The 10,353-nt window shown below is 34.4% G+C and overlaps 1 protein-coding gene across 1 annotated transcript; it reads right to left on the bottom strand.

Moving 5' to 3' along the window:
• Positions 1–838: 838 nt before the first annotated feature.
• Positions 839–1,495, bottom strand: LOC107920996 (protein MAIN-LIKE 1-like). The gene is made up of 2 exons (XM_016850844.2): positions 1,301–1,495; positions 839–1,252 (listed from the first exon to the last, which is right to left on the bottom strand). The coding sequence occupies exons 1-2, from the start codon at positions 1,493–1,495 to the stop codon at positions 839–841; spliced, it is 609 nt and encodes a 202-aa protein (XP_016706333.2).
• Positions 1,496–10,353: the final 8,858 nt, after the last annotated feature.

Below are 10,353 nucleotides of genomic sequence, written 5' to 3'. Positions count from 1 at the left end.
AGTGCCTGACAAATCCGGATGATAGCTATCTGAACCGACAAATCCAGATTGTTCCGGATCTGGCTGGGGCTCCTGCTCGGGCTCCGGTGGTTCCGGAGAATAATATGCCATGGGATCCAGATCATGCTGGGCCGCTGGGGCCGATCCCCCATGTCGCTGCATGTGCGGGGGGATTACAATCGACTGGCCTCCGTATAAATATGGCTTCCCACAACTATAGTACCATTGCATATACTCTACTGATGGTTGCGAGTCGATAGCCATAACCATCTGAGTCTTCGACGAAATTGATCGTTCCACAGCGCCACAAATTTTCGGTGCTTAATTCCCCAATCTATCATCGATTTTCCTCTCTTATTCTTGCCGTGAACTTCTCCCACCTCACACGGCGGATCCGGGATAGGTTGGATGAAGCTAAACTGCCGTAGCACCCGATCCCCGTGATACCACTCGACCATGTTGAAATTTATAATTGGTGCATTAGTGCACCATATGTATGAATGCACGTATGCAAACGAGGGTACCACGGCGGTAATTTCTGGCGTTCGGTACGGCGTCCATATAAACTGCATGATTAATAACATGGTTATAATTAGCCATAACGTGTGCGTAAGATATAGACAGTAAGATGTCATGAATATTAGAATAGCATGAATATTAGAATAGCATCTTACCCCATCCTGGGCATACTGTTCAATCATGAGGCGGTATAGCGGGACATTGTACGACTTCCCGATACCCGGACGAGCACTCTACCTACAAAAAACAAATATAGCGTTTGTAGTTGGTAACATTAGTCAATATATTATGACTATAAATAATAAGAAGTTATATTTTATCACTTGTTCAGCAGTGGATAAACATACGGTTGGTGTCTAATCGATGCCAAAAATGGCATCCGATACAGCGCCCAGGACTGCAGCAGTGAGAGGCATCTGCCAATGTCGCGAACTTTCGGATCTGTCACCCGATAAAGCTCTCGATACAAGACTGCTAGCACGGCTGAGCCCCAACTATAGGAGCTAACACTGGACAAGTCAACTAACAGGGGCAAGTACATCAAATGCACCTTGTCGTTGCTTGCATCAGGCATGATTTCTCCCCCTATGATATGCATGATGTACGCTTGAGCAGCGCACATCAACTCGCCTTCAGTGGCTGTCACTGATAATTGTCCATACTTGGTTTTCAGCCATGTAAATTGTAAGCCCGAAAAATATGACTCACCGTCCCCTTGTGAGTCTCCTAGAAGCTGATAGCAAAGTGCATCCGGATCGGTAAATGCAGATAATCACGTTACGGGACTCCCGTCAATTGGGAGCCTAAGCTGCAACGCTACATCCTCCAAGGTCACCGTGCACTCCCCGCACGGAAAATGAAAAGTGTGGGTCTCTGGGCGCCACCGCTCCACTAGCGCAGATAATAAATCAAAGCGCAAGACGGTGTACCAGATCTGTGCTACGGACCCAAATCCGGCTAGCTCTAAGTACGCCATCAACCGTGCATCCGGAGTATTCTTCAAAACACTCACACGGCCCCTTAAAACTCGGTACGAGTCCTGATGGTGTTAAATTACAGAAAAATTTTTACGATAACATTATTTCTTTGTACGTCTATCCTTTTTAAATAAATAGAACCTGTGATTAATAAATAATAAATCATACCGCGTTATTAGCCACATCAGATATGTGGCTTTTGGTGCTAATCAATGAAGCTATTGCGATGCCTGCAAGTTGAAAAAAAAGTTAGTAAAAAACTCTTACTTCGGCCATTTGTTCGTATTTTTTTCTCCGCATTTTATTACTTTAAAAAATATCTTCATTTCTAATTTTATAATTTTACATAATGTTTTAAATTTATTAATTTAGTGTGTTTTTAAAATTAATTTAGTGTAAAAACCATTATCCATGCCATTTACTCGTATTATTTAGTGTATTTAGTGTAAAATTAATTTATTAATTTAGTGTGTTTTTTTCCTTTTTTTTATTTTTTTTATTTTTTACTTTTTTTTGATATATTTTGGTAAATAAAAAAATTATATATATTTTGGTAAATAAAAAAAGTTATAATATTTTGGTAATTTTTTATTTTTTTATATTATTTTTTTATAAAACCCATAATAAAACATTAAAAAAATACCAAAATATTATATATTTTTTATTTACTAAAAACGGGTTTTTTATTTGGTGTAAGAAAAAAATCCTTATCCCTGCCATTTGCTCGTATTTTTTTCCCGATTTTTATTACTTTCAATAAAAATATTTTATTTTTTTATTTTATTACTTTATATTATTTCATTACATTTTTTAAAAATATTTGTATTAACTATTTCTCAATTTTTTAAAAAGTTAGTAATACACTATTATTTTGGCCATTTGTTCGTATTTTTCTCTCCGCATTTTATTATTTTAAAAAATATTGTCATTTTAAATTTTATAATTTTATACTTTTTCAGTGCATTATGTTTAAAATTTATTAAAGATATAATTTTTTTCCAATTTTCTTACTTTCGGTGAATATATAATTTTTCATTTTTTCTTTTCGTATTTTATGTTTTCTTAAATATATTTCTTTATCATTTTACTTTTAATGTTATTTTCCTAACAAAACTAATTTCAACATCCTAAGTCAATTTCATAAAAAAAATTGCTAATCAACATATAATGTACATACCATGAATTTTTTCATGCTAAATATATCTCAAAAATTATATATCCTAAATAAATTAATAAAATACGTAAAATGTACTTAACATTATTTTTTAACACACAAATATTACAAAATCTTAAATTAATAATAAAAATTACCTTATTTTCTTTTTTTCCTTCCTTCCCTCTTCTTCTTCTTTCTTTTTTTCTCTTCTCATTTCATTTTCTTTCCTTATTTTTCTTTCTTTCCTCCCCTTTCCTTTTCTTTCCTTCTTTTTCTTTCTTTCCTCTCCTTTCTTTTTCCTTCTTTTTCTTTCTTCCTTTCTTTCTTCTTCTTCCCCTCTCATTCTTCCCCCCACCAACCAACCACCCTTAAATTCAAGGGTGGTGCCGCCAACCTGGTTCCCTCCACTGGTGCCGCCAACCTGCTTCCCTCCACCCAGGGAGTTGTCAAATCAGTTCAGGTTTTTTTTCTTTTTTATATATTTTGGTAAATAAAAAAATTATATATTTTTTGGTAAAAAAAAGTTATAACATTTTGGTAATTTTTTATTTTTTTATATTATTTCTGTAAAAAACCCTTGAGTTTACCAACTTTGCAGAGTACCTTATGAACTAAAGAACTGCGAGAATCAAATCATACCGATCAAGATTCAAAAACCCTCCCAGACTCATAATAAGACGAGCACACATTGTAGGGATTACACCTCTAACAAAGGTGACATATCTATATACCATATTAACTACCCCATACATAAGAAGAAGTAGATTTGCTCAACTCTAAAGAATATGGAGCTAATTAAAGACCAACACGTTGTTGTAAAATGGCCATTTATGCAAACCCAGGCTTCAACACTGCGAGCCCCAAGCTCACCATATCTGCGAGCTCATCAACACTTCGAGCTCACCGAGACTGTGAGCTCTCCAATAGTGCGAGCTCTTTCTCCTGCAAGTTGTCAAGTTGTACTGAAACAGTGATAATTTTTTATTAGTCGTTTTGCTTGCTGATTAGACTGAAACCAGCCAATAAGGAAGCAAGTTAACTGAATCTATTTGCAAGACTAAGCCAAGTTGTAATTATTTTATTATTATTTTTAGCTTATTTAATATTTCTTGTTCCTATAAACATTGTAATCAGTTTTTTAATGAAACAGTTGATCACAAGTTGATCTTTCACCAAAATTTTTATTCTTTTTGCTTCTGTTTCAATCCTTTCTTCATAAAAAATGCAACAATTGGTATCTAGAGCCATTTCTCTTTGATGGCGTATTTTCATAAAAAATGTTTTCTGCAAACTTTACACCACCACCACCCCCTATTTTTACAAGAGAAAACTACCACATTTGGGTAGTGAAAATGAAAACCTATCTTTAAGCTTTTGATCTTTGGAAAATTGTAAATGCTGAAATAAAACCACCAACGTTGAGGCCAAATCTCACACTTGCTCAAATGAAACAACACAGTGGGGAATGCACCAAAAAGCACAAGGCGATGTCTTACATACAAAATGGTCTTTCAGACATGATCTTTACAAGAATCATGGCATGCGATACTCCCAAACAAGCTTGGGATAAGCTCAAGGAAGAGTTGTAGGGTTCACAGAAGACAAGGCAACAACAGATGAGAAATCTCAAACGAGATTTTGAAAATCTCAAGATGAAGGAAACTGAGATTGTGAAGCAATATTCAGATCAAATCATGATAGTTATGAACCAAATAAGACTACTAGGTGACCAATTTGCGGATAGTCAAGTAGTTGAGAATGTGATTACCTCGCTTCTTGAGAGATACGAATCAAAGATATCCTCACTAGAAGACTCAAAGGATCTAACAACCATCTCACTCTCAAAGCTAATCAATGCTCTGTATGCTTTAGAACAAAGAAGGGTAAGCAGAGAAGAAGAACATGTTGAAGGAGCTTTTCAAGACAGAAAAATAAATGCTGCGAGCTCCTCAAGTTAGAAAGAAAAAAAAAGCTAGTCAGACAAGAAGGAGAAATCAAATAAAGACAGTGGAAAGAAAAATTATCCATTGTGCTTATACTGCAAAAAGTTGGGGCATCCTGAGAAGTTCTGTTGGTTCAGGCCTAATGCTCAATGCAAAAATTGCAAGCAGTTTGGCCATGTAGAGAAAGTATGCAAAAACAAAGGGCATATTCAATAACAAAATGCCGAGGCATAGATAGCAGAAGCAGAAGAACTGATGTTCACAGTTTCTTATGAAGCCCAACTCGCCATACCATAAGAACTCTCCAGCAGAGTAAAAAAGAATTGGCTTGTAGATAGTGGTTGTACGACTCACATAACAACAAATATGAGCATCTTCAAGAATGTTGACAAAAGGTTTCATTCCAAGGTAAAATTTGGAAATAGCCAGTATATTGAGGCAGTTGGAAATGGGGATATTTTGATCAAAACTTCATTAGGTACTAAACTTGTCACAGATGTTCTTTTAGTTCCTAACATAGATCAAAACCTACTAAATGTAGGGTAGCTACTCGAGAAAAATTACTTTGTAGTATCTAAGGATAACAAATGTCTAATCCTTGATCCAAGTGGATACGAACTCATATAAATAAATATTGCAGATAGAAGTTTTACAGTCAATTGGAACTTAGCAACTTCAGTAGCATATATCAGCTCGCTGAATGAAACAAAACTATGGTACAAAAGAATGAGACATGTTGATTACAAATCTTTAAGTCAAATGTCCAAGAATAACCTGGTTGAAAATTTATCAAATATGGCTGATCATGAAGATGTATGTGAAGTGTGTCAGCTTAGGAAATAGGTGAGGTCTCTATTTCCTGCAAACACAGCATGGCAAGCCATTAAAAAATTGCACTTAGTACATATTGACATTTGCGGACTTATGAAAACAAGTTCGCTAAATGGAAGTAGGTACTTTGTGTTGTTTATAGATGATAGTACAAGGTTCTGTTAGGTGTACTTCATGAAGAACAAGTTCGAGGTGACTGAAATCTTCTTCAAGTTTAAAGCCATGGTTAACCAAAGTGACCGTAAGCTCAAAATGGTAAGACTAGACAATGAGGCAGTATACACTTCAGAAAAGTTTGAAAAATTTTACGAAGAGTCTGATATTCATAATCAATTTAGCAATATATACACTCCACAACAGAATGGAGTAAATGAAAGAAAAAATAGAACTATAATGGACATGGCTCGTTACTTGCTGTTTGAAAGTAAACTGCCAAATGATTTCTAAGTAGAAGCAGTAAACACTGCTGTTTACCTGCTAAACAGACTATCTACTAAAGCGGTTGAAGGGAAGACACCATTTGAGGTCTGGTATGGTTCTAAACCTCTAGTTTCACATTTAAAAGTATTTGGTTGCACCTGTTTTGTTTATGTTCTAGAATAGAAAAGAAGCAAGCTGGACAGTAGATTACAGCCAGGGATATTTATTGGATATTCCAGTGTTAAGAAAGATACAGAATCTATAATCCTTTCACCAAGAAAGTGATCATAAGCAGAGATGTGAAGTTTGATGAAAGAAAAATCTAGAATTGGACTACAACAGAGGAAGATATGTGTGAACAAGGGGGTTCAAAACCTGACTTGCGAGCCACTGGCGACCAAACTGAAAATGATATAGTTGATGAGCAACCAATATGAGGAACTAGACCCATAATTGAAATCTATCAACAGTTAATCTGGCGAAGCTAAAACCAGTCACTTTTGAAAAAGCTGCTCAAGAAATTGAATGGCGAACAACTATGAAAAATGAAATCACCATGATAAATAAAAATGAAACTTGAAAGCTTGTGGATAGTGTTGGAAAAAACGGGTTTGAAAAACGCAGTGGAAAATAAATTTAGAGAAAAATCAGAGTTTTAAAAATTTTTCCAAAACAAGATATTGGTTGTGATATCTAAAGCAATAAACACTTAAATCAAAATTATACCTTTTCGATTTGTTTAGGATGAGCACTTTGACCGAGTAGTCTTCTCCACTATCCTCAAGCTCACGTCTGTCGAGTGTAGGCTTGCTTCGAATCAGAAAAATTTTCACAAAAATTACTAGTGGGATAATTTCATAATTTCTCTAAACTTTTTGGGTCAAGTTGTAAATAAAAAAATATCTCTAGAAATTTTCTGAAATAATCTCTTTAAAGGATTTTTTTTCTCTACAACTTTCTCTTGAATTCAAGTGTGTGTAAAAATAATTACCCAATGCTCTCTTTATATAGGGAGAGTTTAGAGAGTTCAACTATAATTAAACTTAATCATTTTAATATTAAATTAATATAATATTTATAAATATTCGATTAAATTTAATATTAAATCTTATTAAAATAATAGATTGTTTATAAACATTAAATGAAAATAATAGAATATTTAATATTAAGATAACCACTTTAATATTAAATAAATAAAATACTATTAAGATAAGTATTAAATTTAATTTAATATTATTTATATTTAATATTAAATAATATTATTTTTGAATAGTTAATCTGAAATCAAATTCTCTGGTAGAATCTAAGTAAGAAGGTAACTCTTCCACTGTTTAACCATCGAAGACCAACCATTGTCGGCCATTGGAACACCACTGCCGCAGCCATCGGCAGTGCCGTCTTCGGTGATGCAGGTGCGGTACCTTTACGACACCCGATTCGGTTCGGTTACTGTCTGTTTGATCCGGGTTAGTGACGATCCAACCGGTTTGGTTTAGCCACCGGTTGGACCGTCGGCCTGGTTTCACATATTGGGCCCGATTAGACCAGTTTTTTGGGTCTTAGTATCGGGTCTAGGCTCTTCGGCTCAATTTACGATCCCAGGTCCAATTTTCAAGTTCAATTACCTATTGAGCCAATTATCTAACTTGAACATTAATTTTAAAAAATATCATATTAAGTTTAATTAATTTAATTTTACTTTATCAAAATTAATTTTTTAAAAATCGCTTAGATTTTCTAAATTAATTTTTCAAGAAAAATCTTTAATCTAGTTGAACAATTCTTACGAACACCAAATTTAATTCCACATAAAATAAATCGACTCAATTAAATTATTTCCAAAGTCGTAGAATTTTCTTCTTATTTAAATGTAGTTCGGTTGCGCTCTTGTTGAGCTAGCGGAAAGACTAATCAGACATATACAATTAGGCTCTAGTAATTGCAATTATGTCCAAAATTATCGTTCTGATAATTCGCAATTACTTAATAATGGAGTCAATCCACAAGAAGTACCATAATTGAAAACTGCTTATTGTATACTCTTTACGAAAATAATTCATCCAACTATTTTGGCCAATGACCTCGTCATGTGTGTGTTACCCTCATATGATATCATTTATTCCTTTGAGTTAAATTCGTTCACTCAATACAATCCTATTTTATTTCATTGTCACCATTGTGTCTTCTTAATGATTTAATATGATCACTGTCAACAAATGACTGTGATAAATTGCTCATTCGAGAATAAGCAACCAATGGCCACGTTCCATATTTATCAATCGACAAAATGCCAATGAGAGGATATCATTAATTCTTTAATTGAGCTATGAATTCCATTATTGCTAGTAAAGCCATGCCATACACAAGTCATGTACCCAACATACCTGCTATGGGCTCGATCATCTTTAGAGCACATGAGTTACATATGCATGGTCAGTGACTAACTTAGGATTTAGGTAAATCATACGATGAATGTTACAAGTGAATTAATTCACAAACGGATTTAGAATTAATTCATCTTGGGTCCTGTCCAATGTATTATTCTACCAATGAATACATCTATGCCTCTACCTATGGAGTCAACTGCTCCGATAACCAAGACTAGTTATATCCCCAATTGGAATTGTAGACGACATAATAATCCTTCTAAGTGTTTGAATCAAATGCTCACTTTGATTCTTTTACAGGATTTTGGACTCATTTAGACTATCTGCTGAAGTAAGTTGCCTTCCTCGCAATGTAAATATTCCTACAATGCCACTTATCTTCAGTTTGAACTTAGACAATCAATGAGCTAATATTTACTTGTCACAATTTCGCTATGCATGCAAAATATAAAAGAAATGAATACAAAAGACATAATAGTGAAATGTGAAATTAACTTTCTTTATTTATTTATTGTTCAAATAAATAGAAAAAAATTACATGTATACTACAATATGTGCACATTCCCCAACAAATAGACCGGTTCACAAGAAAGTAATTGGTGTTAAATGAATGTTCAAAACCAAGATGAATCCTAATAGATGAGTCAACAAATATAAAGTAAGGTTGGTTGCAAAAGGGTTTAGCTAGCAATATGGAATGGACTTTACTGAAACTTTTGGCTCTATTGCAAGGTTAGACACCATAACCATAAGACTGCTAATAACTCTTGCAGCTCAAAATGGCTGGAAGATACATCAAATGGATGTAAAGCTAGCCTTCCTAAATGGGTTTTTGAAGGAAGAAATTTATGTCGAGCAGCCACAATGATGCACAGTACCTAGATATGAGGCCAAAGTATACAAACTGCACAAAGCATTGTATGGTTTGAAACAAGCACCAAGGGTGTGATATGAAAGAATTGACAATCATCTGACAGAAATGAGTTTTGAAAGAAGGATCAATGAACCCATTTTATATATAAACAAAATTGGTAATGAAATACTTATCATTATTTCATTATATATTGATGATTTACTTGTGATTGGCAGCAACAACAAACTGGTGATTATATTAAAGTATCAAATACAAGACAAGTTTGAAATGTCAGACTTAGGTAAAATGACATACTTCCTCGGTCTGGAGGTAAATCAAGCTAGTGATGCAATCTTCATAAACTAGAAAGGGTTCGCGATAAAAATCTTGTGAAGATATAACATAGAAAATTGTAAACCTACGAGCACTCCTATTGCTCAAGGTGAGAAGCTCACCAACAATGAAGATGTTGATAAGGTTGATGAAACAAGCTACAGAAGCCGGGTAGGATGTCTGCTTTACTTGACAACATCCAGACCTGACATATTGTTCACTGCTGTTATCCAAATACATGCATTGTTGTAATGTGAACCATTTCAAGGCAGCCAAAAGAGTCCTGCGATATGTGAAAGGAACTCTAAGTTATGGAGTGAAGTTTATGAAGGAAAAAAAAACTCAAGTTACTTGGTTATTCAGATAGTGATTGGGCTGGATCTACTGAAGACATGAAGAGTACTTTATGCTATTTCTTTACTCTAGGATCGAGTGTGTTTTTTTGGAGCTCAAAGAAGTAAGAAACAGTAGCACAGTCAACTGTTGAAGTATAGTATGTTGCAGCAGCAGCAGCTGTGAATCAAATTATCTGGTTAAGGAAACTGTTGAATGATTTGAATTTAAAACAAGAAGAAGAAACGAAAATTAAGTGTGTTAATCAATTTGCTGTTGCAATTGCAAAATATCCAATGTTCTATGGAAGAACAAAACACTTCAAAATCAAATATCATATTGTGAGAGAAGTGGAACAAGCCAAGGAAGTCACATTGGTTCACTACAGTTCACAAGATCAGTTAGCTGATATTCTGACAAAACTTATTGGAAAATGAGGTTTGAAAAGTTGTGTTATGATATTGGGGTTCACAACATGGAGGCAAACGATGAGTGTTGTAAAATGGTCATCCATACAAACCCAAACTTCAACACTGCGAGCTTACCATATCTGGGAGCTCATCAACACTGCAAGCTCCTTACCCTGCAAGTTGCCAACTTA

Source organism: Gossypium hirsutum, chromosome D12 (assembly GCF_007990345.1).
Source record: "Gossypium hirsutum isolate 1008001.06 chromosome D12, Gossypium_hirsutum_v2.1, whole genome shotgun sequence".
Classification (NCBI taxonomy): Eukaryota; Viridiplantae; Streptophyta; class Magnoliopsida; order Malvales; family Malvaceae; genus Gossypium; species Gossypium hirsutum.
Note: the sequence above shows the minus strand (reverse complement) of the source record. Positions and strands in the feature narration are given on the sequence as shown.

Bases quoted from the DNA above. Each gene is read 5' to 3' on its own strand.
- LOC107920996 (XM_016850844.2), bottom strand. From the start codon at position 1,495: ATGGCGTACTTAGAGCTAGCCGGATTTGGGTCCGTAGCACAGATCTGG. The intron at 1,253-1,300 runs GTAACGTGATTA...CTTTGCTATCAG, and splicing joins TCCCAATTGACGGGAGTCCC to CTTCTAGGAGACTCACAAGG.